The sequence below is a fragment of the Bombina bombina genome, chromosome 5 (genome assembly GCF_027579735.1).
Source record: "Bombina bombina isolate aBomBom1 chromosome 5, aBomBom1.pri, whole genome shotgun sequence".
Taxonomy (NCBI): Eukaryota; Metazoa; Chordata; class Amphibia; order Anura; family Bombinatoridae; genus Bombina; species Bombina bombina.
Genome location: NC_069503.1, coordinates 436,451,761 through 436,467,438, shown reverse-complemented (window position 1 = coordinate 436,467,438; position 15,678 = coordinate 436,451,761). Strand labels below are relative to the sequence as shown.

General features: G+C 39.5%; 1 protein-coding gene across 4 annotated transcripts in view; it reads left to right on the top strand.

The window, feature by feature from the left end:
- The window catches only part of DNAJC13 (DnaJ heat shock protein family (Hsp40) member C13), a 709,325-nt gene that overhangs the window by 389,757 nt on the left and 303,890 nt on the right, over positions 1-15,678 (top strand). For all 4 annotated transcript variants that reach the window (XR_008402530.1, XM_053714290.1, XM_053714292.1 and 1 more), the window contains exon 17: positions 14,422-14,543. Coding sequence is in view for 3 of the 4 variants with exons in the window: in XM_053714290.1 (XP_053570265.1) it covers positions 14,422-14,543 (122 nt within the window). In the remaining variant the exon portion in view is untranslated. The remainder of the gene's footprint in view (positions 1-14,421; positions 14,544-15,678) is intronic.

The window sequence follows — 15,678 nt, the reverse complement described above, 5'->3', positions numbered from 1 at the left end:
AAATAATGTGGGCGTCTTATTTGGCGCCAAAAAATATGGGCGTCGCTTTTGTCTCCACATTATTTCAGTCTCATTTTTCATTTGCTTCTGGTTGCTAGAAGCTTGATGTTTGGCATTTTTTTCCCATTCCTGAAACTGTCTTATAAGGAATTTGATCTATTTTGCTTTATATGTTGTTTTTTCTCTTACATATTGCAAGATGTCTCACGTTGCATCTGAGCCAGAAGATACTACAGGAAAACCTCTGCCTGCTGGATCTACCAAAGCTAAGTGTATCTGCTGTAAATTTTTGGTAGCTATTCCTCCAGCTGTTGTTTGTAATAATTGTCATGACAAACTTGTTAAAGCAGATAATATTTCCTTTAGTGATGTACCATTGCCTGTTGCAGTTCCCTCAACATCTAAGGTGCAGAATGTTCCTGATAACATAAGAGATTTTGTTTCTGAATCCATAAAGAAGGCTTTGTCTGTTATTTCTCCTTCTAGTAAACGTAAAAAGTCTTTTAAATCTTCTCTCTCTACAGATGAATTTTTAAATGAACACCATCATTCTGATTCTTTGGACTCTTCTGGTTCAGAGGATTCTGTCTCAGAGATTGATGCTGATAAATCTTCATATTTATTTAAGATGGAATTTATTCGCTCTTTACTTAAAGAAGTACTAATTGCTTTAGAAATAGAGGATTCTAGTCCTCTTGATACTAATTCTATACGTTTGGATAAGGTTTTTAAAGCTCCTGCGGTTATTCCAGAAGTCTTTCCTGTTCCTAATGCTATTTCTGCAGTAATTGCTAAGGAATGGGATAAATTGGGTAATTCATTTACTCCTTCTAAACGTTTTAAGCAATTATATCCTGTTCCGACTGACAGGTTAGAATTTTGGGACAAAATCCCTAAAGTTGATGGTGCTATTTCTACCCTTGCTAAACGTACTACCATTCCTACGTCAGATGGTACATCGTTTAAGGATCCTTTAGATAGAAAAATTGAATCTTTTCTAAGAAAAGCTTATCTATGTTCAGGTAATCTTCTTAGACCTGCTATATCATTGGCTGATGTTGCTGCAGCTTCAACTTTTTGGTTGGAAACTCTAGCGCAACAAGTAACAAATCGTGATTCTCATGATATTATTATTCTTCTCCAGCATGCTAATAATTTTATCTGTGATGCCATTTTTGATATTATTAGAGTTGATGTTAGATTTATGTCTCTGGCTATCTTAGCCAGAAGAGCTTTATGGCTTAAGACTTGGAATGCTGATATGGCTTCTAAATCAACTCTACTTTCCATTTCTTTCCAGGGAAACAAATTATTTGGTTCTCAGTTGGATTCTATTATTTCAACTGTTACTGGTGGGAAAGGAACTTTTTTACCACAGGATAAAAAGTCTAAAGGTAAAAACAGGGCTAATAATCGTTTTCGTTCCTTTCGTTTCAACAAAGAACAAAAGCCTGATCCTTCGTCCTCAGGAGCAGTTTCAGTTTGGAAACCATCTCCAGTCTGGAATAAATCCAAGCCTGCTAGAAAGGCAAAGCCTGCTTCTAAGTTCACATGAAGGTACGGCCCTCATTCCAGTTCAGCTGGTAGGGGGCAGGTTACGTTTTTTCAAAGAAATTTGGATCAATTCTGTTCACAATCTTTGGATTCAGAACATTGTTTCAGAAGGGTACAGAATTGGTTTCAAGATGAGACCTCCTGCAAAGAGATTTTTTCTTTCCCATGTCCCAGTAAATCCAGTGAAAGCTCAAGCATTTCTGAATTGTGTTTCAGATCTAGAGTTGGCTGGAGTAATTATGCCAGTTCCAGTTCCGGAACAGGGGATGGGGTTTTATTCAAATCTCTTCATTGTACCAAAGAAGGAGAATTCCTTCAGACCAGTTCTGGATCTAAAATTATTGAATCGTTATGTAAGGATACCAACGTTCAAGATGGTAACTGTAAGGACTATATTGCCTTTTGTTCAGCAAGGGAATTATATGTCCACAATAGATTTACAGGATGCATATCTGCATATTCCGATTCATCCAGATCATTATCAGTTCCTGAGATTCTCTTTTCTAGACAAGCATTACCAATTTGTGGCTCTACCGTTTGGCCTTGCTACAGCTCCAAGAATTTTCACAAAGATTCTCGGTGCCCTTCTGTCTGTAATCAGAGAACAGGGTATTGTGGTATTTCCTTATTTGGACGATATCTTGGTACTTGCTCCGTCTTTACATTTAGCAGAGTCTCATACGAATCGACTTGTGTTGTTTCTTCAAGATCATGGTTGGAGGATCAATTTACCAAAAAGTTCTTTGATTCCTCAAACAAGGGTAATCTTTCTGGGTTTCCAGATAGATTCAGTGTCCATGACTTTGTCTTTAACAGACAAGAGACGTCTAAAATTGATTACAGCCTGTCGAAACCTTCAGTCTCAATCATTCCCTTCGGTAGCCTTATGCATGGAAATTCTAGGTCTTATGACTGCTGCATCGGACGCGATCCCCTTTGCTCGTTTTCACATGCGACCTCTTCAGCTCTGTATGCTGAACCAATGGTGCAGGGATTACACAAAGATATATCAATTAATATCTTTAAAACCGATTGTTCGGCACTCTCTAACGTGGTGGACAGATCACCATCGTTTAATTCAGGGGGCTTCTTTTGTTCTTCCGACCTGGACTGTAATTTCAACAGATGCAAGTCTCACAGGTTGGGGAGCTGTGTGGGGATCTCTGACGGCACAAGGAGTTTGGGAATCTCAGGAGGTGAGATTACCGATCAATATCTTGGAACTCCGTGCAATTTTCAGAGCTCTTCAGTTTTGGCCTCTTCTGAAGAGAGAATCGTTTATTTGTTTTCAGACAGACAATGTCACAACTGTGGCATACATCAATCATCAAGGAGGGACTCACAGTCCTCTGGCTATGAAAGAAGTATCTCGAATTCTGGTTTGGGCGGAATCCAGCTCCTGTCTAATCTCTGCGGTTCATATCCCAGGTGTAGACAATTGGGAAGCGGATTATCTCAGTCGCCAAACGTTGCATCCGGGCGAATGGTCTCTTCACCCAGAGGTATTTCTTCAGATTGTTCAAATGTGGGGGCTCCCAGAAATAGATCTGATGGCCTCTCATCTAAACAAGAAACTTCCCAGGTATCTGTCCAGATCCCGGGATCCTCAGGCGGAGGCAGTGGATGCATTATCACTTCCTTGGAAGTATCATCCTGCCTATATCTTTCCGCCTCTAGTTCTTCTTCCAAGAGTAATCTCCAAGATTCTGAGGGAATGCTCGTTTGTTCTGCTAATAGCTCCGGCATGGCCTCACAGGTTTTGGTATGCGGATCTTGTCCGGATGGCATCTTGCCAACCATGGACTCTTCCGTTAAGACCAGACCTTCTGTCACAAGGTCCTTTTTTCCATCCGGATCTGGAATCCTTAAATTTAAAGGTATGGAGATTGAACGCTTGATTCTTGGTCATAGAGGTTTCTCTGACTCCGTGATTAATACTATGTTACAGGCTCGTAAATCTGTATCTCGAGAGATATATTATAGAGTCTGGAAGACTTATATTTCTTGGTGTCTTTCTCATCTTTTTTCTTGGCATTCTTTTAGAATACCGAGAATTTTACAGTTTCTTCAGGATGGTTTAGATAAGGGTTTGTCCGCGAGTTCTTTGAAAGGACAAATCTCCGCTCTTTCTGTTCTTTTTCGCAGAAAGATTGCTATTCTTCCTGATATTCATTGTTTTGTACAAGCTTTGGTTCGTATAAAACCTGTCATTAAGTCAATTTCTCCTCCATGGAGTTTGAATTTGGTTCTGGGAGCTCTTCAAGCTCCTCCGTTTGAACCTATGCATTCATTGGACATTAAATTACTTTCTTGGAAAGTTTTGTTCCTTTTGGCCATCTCTTCTGCTAGAAGAGTTTCTGAATTATCTGCTCTTTCGTGTGAGTCTCCTTTTCTGATTTTTCATCAGGATAAGGCGGTGTTGCGAACTTCTTTTGAATTTTTACCTAAGGTTGTGAATTCCAACAACATTAGTAGAGAAATTGTGGTTCCTTCATTATGTCCTAATCCTAAGAATTCTAAGGAGAAATCATTGCATTCTTTGGATGTTGTTAGAGCTTTGAAATATTATGTTGAAGCTACGAAATCTTTCCGTAAGACTTCTAGTCTATTTGTTATCTTTTCCGGTTCTAGGAAAGGCCAGAAAGCTTCTGCCATTTCTTTGGCATCTTGGTTGAAATCTTTAATTCATCTTGCCTATGTTGAGTCGGGTAAAGTTCCGCCTCAGAGAATTACAGCTCATTCTACTAGGTCAGTATCTACTTCCTGGGCGTTTAGGAATGAAGCTTCGGTTGACCAGATCTGCAAAGCAGCAACTTGGTCCTCTTTGCATACTTTTACTAAATTCTACCATTTTGATGTATTTTCTTCTTCTGAAGCAGTTTTTGGTAGAAAAGTTCTTCAGGCAGCGGTTTCAGTTTGAATCTTCTGCTTATGTTTTTCGTTAAACTTTATTTTGGGTGTGGATTATTTTCAGCAGGAATTGGCTGTCTTTATTTTATCCCTCCCTCTCTAGTGACTCTTGTGTGGAAAGATCCACATCTTGGGTAGTCATTATCCCATACGTCACTAGCTCATGGACTCTTGTTAATTACATGAAAGAAAACATAATTTATGTAAGAACTTACCTGATAAATTCATTTCTTTCATATTAACAAGAGTCCATGAGGCCCACCCTTTTTTGTGGTGGTTATGATTTTTTTGTATAAAGCACAATTATTCCAATTCCTTATTTTATATGCTTCGCACTTTTTTTCTTATCACCCCACTTCTTGGCTATTCGTTAAACTGATTTGTGGGTGTGGTGAGGGGTGTATTTATAGGCATTTTAAGGTTTGGGAAACTTTGCCCCTCCTGGTAGGAATGTATATCCCATACGTCACTAGCTCATGGACTCTTGCTAATATGAAAGAAATGAATTTATCAGGTAAGTTCTTACATAAATTATGTTTTTTATGATTTCTTCTATGATAATCGCTTCTAAGCATTCTGAAGCCCAATTTCTCTCAGAGTACAGTGTTTGTCAGAGGGATGTGAGTATTGCCTGTTGATTTTTATGGTTTCACTCATTGGAAATCTTTTTTTAAGGGCTCTCTGTTATTGGTCGTAGGGATTCATCTCCTACCTCCCTTTTCAGATCGACGATACAGTCTTATACCATTACCTCTGCTGATAGTTTTCAGTACTGGTTTGGCTGTCTGCGATATGTGGATGGGTGTCTTTGGTAAGTATGTATCATTATTTAAGACACTCTCAGCTATGTTTGGCACTTTATGTATTAATATAAAGTTTTAAATATATGTATTTACTTATATTTGCCATGAGTCAGGTCTATGTATGTTTCCCTTTGCAGTCTAACAGTTTCAATATGAGAATCATGTTTTAGGAAGTTATTTTCTTACCTGGTTGTTTAGTCTTTTTTTCCAATTTGACTTGTTTTTCCTTAATTTTGCGGGCAAATCTAGGCTTGCGAGGGTGCAAAATGCTGTTATTTATTAATGCAAAATTTTTTGGGCGCAAATTTGCGTCTATATTGTTGCAAGTTTCATCATTTCCTGCGTCTTTATTGATGTTAGGTTATTTGGCGCGAAGTCGCGATTGTTATGACGCAAGTTATGTCATTTCCGGATGTTGATTGGCGCCAAAATTTTTTCACTTTGCGTCATGAGTCATACTTGGCGCCATATATTTGTTTAAAAAATATATTACCCCACTTTCTTTATGTTCCCTGCTCTCTTTATATTCTGGAGGGCTATGCTTTTCTGCTTATTTAGCATATGCATATTTTTTCCCATTCTCGAAACTGCTATATAAGGAAATTGGATATTTTGTTTAAATGTTATTTTTTATTTTACATTTTGCAAGATGTCACAGTCTGGTCCTGTCTCAGAAGCTACTGTAGGAACCATGCTGCCTGAACACAGTTCTACCAAAGCTAACTGTATCTGTTGTAAGCTAGCTGAGATTATATCTGTGACTATATTATGTAACGGTTATCATGATAAGCTTTTGCATGCCGATAATGTTTCTATTAGTACTAGTACAGCGTCTGTTGTTCCCTCAACATCTAATGTACATTATATCCCTGTTTATATGAAAAATGATATTGCTAATGCAATACAGAAGGCTATGTCTGCTATTCCACCTTCTAATAAACGTAAAATGTCTTTTAAAATTTCTCATAAAACTGATTAAATTTGCGATGATCGACAACATACTGAAATATCCTCCTCTGAAGAGGATCTCTCTGTTTAAGAAGATCATACTACAGACATTGAAGTTGATAAATCTTCTTATATTTTTAAGATTGAATATATTCGGTCTTTGTTGAAAAAAGTATTAGATACTTTGGGTATTGAGGAGTCAGATCCTCTTGATAACAAATCCAGTAAGCGTTTAAATTCTGTTTTTAAACCTCCTGTGATTACTCCCTAGGTTTTTCCTCTTCCAGATGCCGTTTCTGATGTGATTGCTAAAGAATGGTCTAAGCCTGGTGCTTCTTTTAATCCTTCTTCTAGGTTTAAGTAGTTATATCCTTCACCAGCAGCTAATTTGGAGTTTTGGGAAAAAGTCCCTAAGTATGCTTGGCAAGAGTAGAAATAGCCCCAGCAACCTTAGGGACTTTTCCCCAAAACTCCAAATTAGCCAAAAAAAGTTGATGCAGCCTGAGAATATAGCCAGAATGTAAATAAGCTTTCCTTAGCTAAGATTCAATCTTCCTATGGAAGATAGTACTTCTTTTAAGGATCCTTTAGATAGGAAGATTGAATCTTAGCTAAGAAAAGCTTATTTACATTCTGGCTATATTCTCAGGCTACATCAACTTTTTTGTTGGATAGCCTAGCAAATCAGGAAACAGATTCTGATTTTTCTAGCATTGCTCGTTTGCTTCAACATGCTAATCATTTTATCTGTAATGATATTTTTTATATCAAGATTGATGTTAAATCTATGTCTTTAGCTATTCTAGCTAGAAGAGCTTTATGGCTTAAATCATGGAATACTGATATGCTATATAAATCTAGATTACTCTCTCTCACTTTCCAGGGTAATAGTTTATTTGGTTCTCAGTTGGATTCTATTATTTCCACTATCACTGGGGAAGGGAGTTTTTTTGCCCCAAGATAAGAAGTCTAAGGGTAAATTTAAAGCTTCTAATCGGTTTTGTTCCTTTTGTCAGAATAGAGAACAGAAAACCACGCCTTCCCCTAAGGACTCTGGTTCCAATTGGAAGCCATCTTCAAGTTGGAATAAATCCAAGCCTTATAAAAAGCCAAAGCCAGCCCCCAAGACTGCATGAAGGTGTGGCCCTCATTCCAGTTCAACTAGTGGGGGGCAGATTGAAATGGTTTCAAAGGATTTGGGCAGATTCCGTTCAGAATCAATGGATTCACAGCATTGTCTCTAAAGTGTATCGAATAGGTTTCAGATTAAGACCTCTTGTGAGAAGATTCTTTTTCTCTCATGTTCCAACAAATCCTGTGAAAGCTCAGGCTTTTCTGAAGTGTGTTTCAGATCTGGAGCTTTCAGGGGTGATTATACCAGTTCCGCTTCAGAAACAGGGTCTTGGCTTTTATTCAAATCTATTCATTATCCCAAATAAATAAAATTAATTCAGACCAGTTCTGGATCTGTAGTTTTTTAATCGTTTTGTAAGGGTCCCAACTTTCAAGGTGGTGACTATAAGGACTATTCTGCATTTTGTTTAGCAAGGTCATTACATGTCCGCAATTGTCTTACAGGACGCTGATCTTCACATTCCAATTCATCCAGATCACTATCGGTTTCTGAGATTTTGTTTTCTAGACAAGCATTACCAATTTGTTGCTCTTCCATTTGGCATAGTGACAGCTCCAAGAATCTTTTTGAAGGTTCTCGGTGCCCTTCTGTCTGTAATCAGTGAGCAGGGTATTGCTGTGTTTCCTTATTTGGACAATATCTTGGTATTAGCTCAATCTTTTCATTTAGCAGAATCTCACACATATCAACTAGAGTTGTTTCTTCAAAGTCATGGTTGGAGGATCAATTTACCAAAGAGTTTCTTGATTCCTCAGACAAGGGTCGCCTTTTTTAGATTTCCAGATAGATTCAGTGTCCATGACAGTGTCTTTAACAGACATGAGACGAATTAAATTGGTTTCAGCCAGGTCTCATGACATGCAGCATCGGATGCGATCCCCTTTGCTCGTTTTAATATGAGACCTCTGCAGCTTTGTATGCTGAATCAATGGTGCAGGGATTATATTCGGATATCACAATTGATATTCTTAAATCCCAACATTCAACTCTCTCTGTCCTTGTGGTTGGACCATCATCGGATTATTCAAGGGGCCTCTTTTGCTCGGCCTTCCTGGACTGTGATCTCAACAGATGCAAGTTTTACAGGTTGGGGAGCGGTCTGGGGGTCTCTGAAAGCACAATGGGTTAGGAAACCTCAAGAGGTGAGGTTACCAATCAATATTTTAGAACTCTGTGCTATCTTCAGAGCTCTTCAGGCTTGGCCTCTATTAAAGAGAGAACATTTAATTTGCTTTCAGACAGACAATATCACAACTGTGGCATATATCAATCATCAGGGAGGGACTTGCAGTCCTTTAGCAATGAAAGAAGTATCACAGATACCTTCTTGGGTGGAATCCAACTCTTGTCTTATTTCTGTGATTCACATCCCAGGTGTAGACAATTGGGAAGCGGATTATCTCAGCCGTCAGACTTTGCATCCGGAGGAGTGGTCTCTCCATCCAGATGTGTTTTTTCAGATTGTGCAGATGTGGGGTCTTCCAGAAATAGATCTATCTATCTATTGGGTTCTTGTAAAGCGCGGCTTTTAACCCGTAAGGGTCTCAAGGCGCTGACGGTTGCAGTTCAGTCAAAGAGCCAGGTCTTGAGGTCCTTTCTGAACTTAGTTAGGGCGGTAGCTTGTCTGAGGTGCAGCAGGAGGGTGTTCCAAGTCTTGGCTGCCAGGTGAGAGAAGGATCTGCCTCCCGTTGTGGTTTTGCTGATGCGGGGGATTACTGCGAGGGCTTGGTCGGCCGATTAAAGTTGTCTGGCAGGGGTGTAGAAGGTAACGCGGTGGTTCAAGTATTCGGGACCGATGTTGTGGAGGGCCTTGAAGGCGTGGGTGAGAAGCTTGAAGGTTATTCTTTTGTTGATGGGGATCCAGTGCAGGTCCCGCAGGTGTTTGGTGATGTGGCATTGACGAGGGATGTCAAGGATTAGTCTGGCCGAGGCGTTCTGGATGCGCTGTAGTCTCTTTTGGAGCTTGATGGTGGTGCCGGCGTAGAGTGCGTTACCATAGTCCAGTCGGCTGCTGACAAGGGCGTGGGTGACGGTCTTCCTGGTTTCAGTTGGAATCCATTTGAAGATCTTTCACAGCAGGTGAAGTGTGTGGAAGCATGCAGAAGAGACGGCGTTGATTTGCCGGTCCATGGAGAGCGATGAGTCCAGGATGACACCTAGATTTCGTGCATGGTCGGTGGGGGTTGGAGGGTGTCCGAGGGCTGTGGGCCACCAGAAGTTATTCTAAGCGGATGTGGTGGGACCGAGGAGGAGGACTTCGGTCTTGTCTGCGTTCAGCTTTAGGCAGTTGTAGCTCATCCAGGTGGCGACTGCTGTCAGCCCTTCGTGGACGTTTCTCTTGGCGGTGGTTGGGTCACTGGTGAGTGAGATGATTAGCTGGGTGTCGTCGGCGTAGGAGACGGACGCCAGTCTTCTGGGCTGGGGTGCAGTCTGGAATTCCCTGAAAGCTTCCCTGTGTGGACTCAGGCGGAGTCTCAATTACCAATCAATGTTCTGTAACTGAGAGCGATATTCAACGCGTTGCTGGCGAGGCCTCAGTTGGCTTCGGCAAAATTCATAAGATTCCAGTCGGACAATATCACGACACTGGCATATATCAATCATCGGGTGGAACAAGGAGTTCTCTAGCGATGATAGAAGTATCAAAGATAATCCGATGGGCGGAGACTCGCTCTTGCCATCTGTCTGCGATCTATATCCCAGGAGTAGAGAACTGGGAAGCGGATTTTCTAAGTCGTCAGACTTTTCATCCTGGGGAGTGGGAACTCCATCCGGAGGTGTTTGCAGCCTTGATTCATCAATGGGGCACACCGGAATTGGATCTGATGGCATCTCGACAGAATGCCAAACTTCCACGTTACGGGTCCAGGTCAAGGGATCCCCAGGCTGTACTGATAGATGCTCTAGCAGTACCTTGGTCTTTCAACCTGGCTTATGTTTTTCCACCTGTTCCTCTCCTTCCTCGTGTGATTGCCAGAATCAAACAGGAGAGGGCTTCAGTAATTTTAATAGCGCCTGCGTGGCCACGCAGGACCTGGTGACCTGGTATGCAGATCTAGTGGACATGTCGTCTCTGCCACCGTGAAGACTGCCATTGAGAAAGGACCTTCTCATTCAAGGTCCGTTCCAACATCCAAATCTAACTTCTCTGCAGCTGACTGCTTGGAGATTGAACGCTTGATTTTATCTAAACAGGGATTCTCTGAGCCGGTCATTGATACCCTGATTCAGGCTCGCAAGCCGGTCACTAGAAAAATTTACCATAAGATAAGTTCCTTGAAGGGACAGATTTCTTACTTTGTCAATTTTGCTTCACAAGCGTCTGGCAGATGTCCCAGATGTTCAGGCATTTTGTCAGGCTTTAATCAGAATCAAGCCTGTGTTTAAACAGATTGCTCCACCATGGAGCTTGAATTTAGTTCTTAATGTTCTTCAAGGGGTTCCGTTTGAACCCATGCATTCCATAGATATTAAGCTGTTATCTTGGAAAGTATTGTTTTTAGTTGCTATCTCTTCTGTTCGAAGAGTTTCTGAGCTTTCTGCATTGCAATGTGATTCCCCTTATCTTATATTCCATTCTGATAAGGTGGTTTTGCGTACTAAACCTGGATTCCTTCCTAAGGTTGTTTCAAATAAGAATATTAATCAGGAAATAGTTTTTCCTTCTCTGTGTCTTAATCCTCCTTCTAAGAAGGAGCGTCTGTTACATAACTTAGACGTGGTTCGTGCTTTGAAGTTTTACTTGCAAGCAACCAAGGATTTCCGTCTGTTTGTTGTTTATTCTGGGAAGCGTAGAGGTCAAAAAGCTACAGCTACCTCTCTTTCTTTTTGGCTGAAAAGCATCATACGTTTGGCATACGAGACTGCTGGACAGCAGCCTCCTGAAAAGATTACGTTTCATTCCACTAGAGCTGTGGCTTCCACATGGGCTTTTAAAAACGATGCTTCTGTTGAACAGATTTGTAAGGCTGCGACTTGGTCCTCCCTTCATACTTTTTCCAAATTTTACAAATTTGATACTTTTGCTTCTTCTGAGGCTATTTTTGGGAGAAAGGTGCTTCAAGCAGTGGTGCCTTCCGTTTAGGATCCTGTATTGTCCCTCCCTTTCATCCGTGTCCTAAAGCTTTGGTATTGGTATCCCACAAGTAAAGGATGAAACCGTGGACTCTGTATATCTTGTAAAAGAAAAGGATATTTATGCTTACCTGATAAATTGATTTCTTTTACGATATACCGAGTCCACGGCCCACCCTGTCATTTTGAGACAGGATTTATTTTTTATATAAACTTCAGTCACCTCTGCACCTTAATGGTTCTTTCCCTTTCTCTTCCTATACCTTCGGTCGAATGACTGGGGGGAGGCGTTAGGGGAGGAGCTATATAGCAGCTCTGCTGTGGTGCTCTTTGCCACTTCCTGTTAGCAGGAGGAATATATCCCACAAGTAAAGGATGAAACCGTGGACTCGGTATATCGTAAAAGAAATCAATTTATCAGGTAAGCATTAATTTCCTTTTATATATATATATATATATATATATATATATATATATATATATATATATATATATATATATATATATATATATATAATGTGTGTGTGTCTGTATATGTATACTGTGTATGTATATGTATATATATATATATATATATATATATATATATATATGTATGTGTGCAAACAAAATCATATATATATATTATAGAAATATGTATTTCTAAATAAATAGAACATTCTGGTATGTGAAGAACATTGGAATGTGAAATATTCCTATTTTCATGTAGTTTAGCGCACTTGAGATTATGCAATTGCGTTTGCTTGTGAGTGGGGTGTTAGATAAGGTTATCACCCAAGTGATATTTTAATATTGGCTTTTTATGCTCGTTGGGTTAGTACGCAAGGGAAAATTGTTTACTTTCAACTCATAATAGAAGCACAAACTGACTCGTGCACAGAAATCTATTAAATAGTGCTCTACTTGTAATCGGGCCCATAGTTAAAATGCTGCTTGTTCTTATGATTGATAGAGCCTTTTTGACTACAGTTTACCTTTTTAGTGTTATGGAATCTCAGTGTCTTTGAGGATTTTTGACTGGAAGCATTTTCTTACTTTCTAGACATGATGGTTAACGCTAGTAATGTATTTAATTGGCATATCTAATAAAAAAGAAAAGAAAAAGATAAGTTGTTGCAGGCGTCTTGTTCCATATTCACAAAATATACATGTACAATGGGTATTGAAAAGAATCACCCCTTGAAAATAATCACATTTTGTTGCTTTGCAGCCTGAAATAAAGACAGACACAGTTTTTGTTTATCCAGTTGCAACTTATAACATCCAAGTGATAGATATAACACCAATATGTCAGGCAAAAATAAAGACAATTTAAAAACAGAATCGCTGAGTTGGAAAAAGGATCACTCTGTCCTAAATTTACTTGTATACTCAATCAGGTGTAGCTAATCACCTTCTCAATGGCACACACATAGCCATTTGACCTTCAACTGTGATCAGCTGTGGGCATATTGATTAGCTCAGTATGAAAATAGCTTTCCTAGAGCATCTCAGTCCCTGGTAGTGCAACTAAAGCAAACAATCAACTATGGGTGGCAAGGCACTGTCCGGATTATGTTGTGGACAGGCACAAGTCAGGAGATGGATACAAAAAAATATGAAAGGCTTTATCAATGCCTAGAAGCACAGTGAAGTCTATTATTAAGAAGTGAAAGGTATTTGGTACAACACAAACCCTCTCTGGATCAAGATGTCGCTCCAAACTGGATGAAAGAGCCAGGAGGAAACTGGTCAGAGAGGCTACCAAGAGGCCCACAGCAACTCGGAAGCAGTTACAGGAATTTATGACAGAGTGGTCATTGTGTGCATGTGACAACAATATCACAAACTCTCCACAAATGTGGCTTGTATGGGAGGGTTGCAAGAAAAAAGCCACTCCTCAAGAAAGGCCACATGCAGTCATGACTCAACTTTGCCATAACAAACCTAAGAGGTTCTGAGGCCACATGGAAAAAGGTGTTATGGTCAGATAAGACTAAAATGTAATTATTTGGCCTCAACACCAAACGATATGTCTAGAGGAAATCCAATACAGCTCACCATCTAAATAATACCATGCCTACAGTAAAGCATGGAGGTGGTAAAATCTTGTTATGGGAGTGTTTCTCTGCAGCAGACACTGGAGCACTTGTAAGGATAGAAGGAATAATGGATGGGGCAAAATACCATCAAATTCTTGAGGAAAATTGTGAATGGAAAGAAGGTTAGCCTTCCAACATGACTGACCCAAAACACACAGAAAAAATGACCACACAGTGGTTGAAGGAGAAAAAGGTGAATATACTTGCATGGCCTAGTCAGAGCCCAGACTTAAACTCCATTGAATATCTGTGGCATGACTTGACTGCAGTCCACAAACGGTCACATCAAATATATCTTTCACTTGGATGTTACAAGTTGCACTTAGTAATTACAACTGGATAAACAAAACTGTGTCTTTCCTTTTTTCAAGCTGCAAAGCAACAAAAGCAACAAAATGTGATTATTTTCAAGGGGGTAGTTGCCGTATAACTTCTGTTATCAAATTTGCTTCATTCTCTTGATATCCTTTGTTAAAACCAGCTGAACACATCAGATGAGCCAATGGCGAAACATACATTGCAGCCTCCAATCAGCAGCTAGCTTCCAGTACTGCTCCTGACCCTACCTAGATTTGCTTTTCAACAAAGCATATTAAGAGAACAAAGCTGTTTTTTTTTCTTTTTTAAATGGCATACTCTTTAATTTGGGTTTTCATGACTAACTATTTTAAGAGTGTTCTTCCAACTAAGTAGTGATGTATTTGTTTAATTGAATCATGTTTTATCTATGCCCATGTTTGGTAGTATTTGCCACCAATAAATGTGTAAATCACTCTGATCAGCATTATGATAAACTTTTAGATATATAATTTAAATATCTGTATCCCCAGTTTGATGTTTTTCTGTTATTTCATCCACTTTTCTTATTAAACATTTCTAATTTTGTTTTCTATTGATTTGTTTTTTCCCCCCCAAGGAAGCAGATAAAGAAATTGCTACAAAAATGCAAGAGCTCGCCCTCAGTGAAGGTGCCTTACCTCGTCACTTACACACTTCCATGTTTACAATAAGCGTTGATCAGAGAATGCTCACAAATCGGTAAGTTATGCTGTCTTTTTTATTTATTTATTTATAATTTGTATTAATGTTTTTGAAATAACAAACAAAGAAAGACGTGTAAGCATTACATAGTATCAATGAGAAGGTAGTATCTCGTTCTGAGTCCTCAGATCATTTGTGTCCAATCATTAATACTCTTTGTTCCAGGTTGGTAGCTGAGTAATGTAGATAATCGATAACAAAATATCGATAATATCTTAAGTCACATAAGTAAGGCTTAGCAAACACGCAGGAATACATAAAGAAGAAGAAAAAAAATCAAGTTTAACAAAAATAACAAGAGGTGCCAATCACTCAGTTTGTTAAGGGCTTTACTGCCGTTCATGATATATCATATGTCAAGTATGGATTCTTTAAGCCAATACTTTGTGTTGTGTAGCATATGTGTTCTGCATCCATAGCACTAATTCTAAGAAGAATAGGTGGTGAGAGGGGGGGAGGGAGGGAGGGAGGGTAAGGGATTTAGTGCCCATGTATTATTTCCCCAGAGATATGTATGCTTAAAGTGAAGGTAAACTTTGATAAATGAAAGCTCAGTTTTTAAAAATACTATTAAAAACAGGCACACTTTCATTCATCAAAGTTTAGAAGCAGCCATTTTTTGTTTAAAAACTTACCTTTGTTCTTTTCACAGCCAGAGCAGCTTCCCCCACCCGGAGATCCTCTCTTCACACATCAGCAATGACTAATCCGACTTCCTCCAATCATGGCATGGCCTCAGGCAATGACTCCCCTGGGGGGAAAGCTGTGATTGGAGGAAGCCGGATTAGTCATTGCTGATGTGTGAAGAGAGGATCTCCGGGTGGGGGAAGCTGCTCTGGCTGTGAAAAGAACAAAGGTACGTTTTCAAATAAAACGGCTGCTTTCTAAACTTTGATGAATGAAAGTGCCCCTGTTTTTAATAGTATTTTTAAAAACCGGGCTTTCATTTATCAAAGTTTACCTTCCCTTTAATGTTGCACCGTTGCTGTCCTAAGTCATGTTCAGGGATGCTTGAAAGGCTTGTTTACTGGATTCCCAGTAGAATTTTATGTCCTGAAACATGTCACGTTTATTTCTTTTAAGATACCCAAACTGTTCAAGAACCATTATGTTTTCCATCAATTGTACCCAC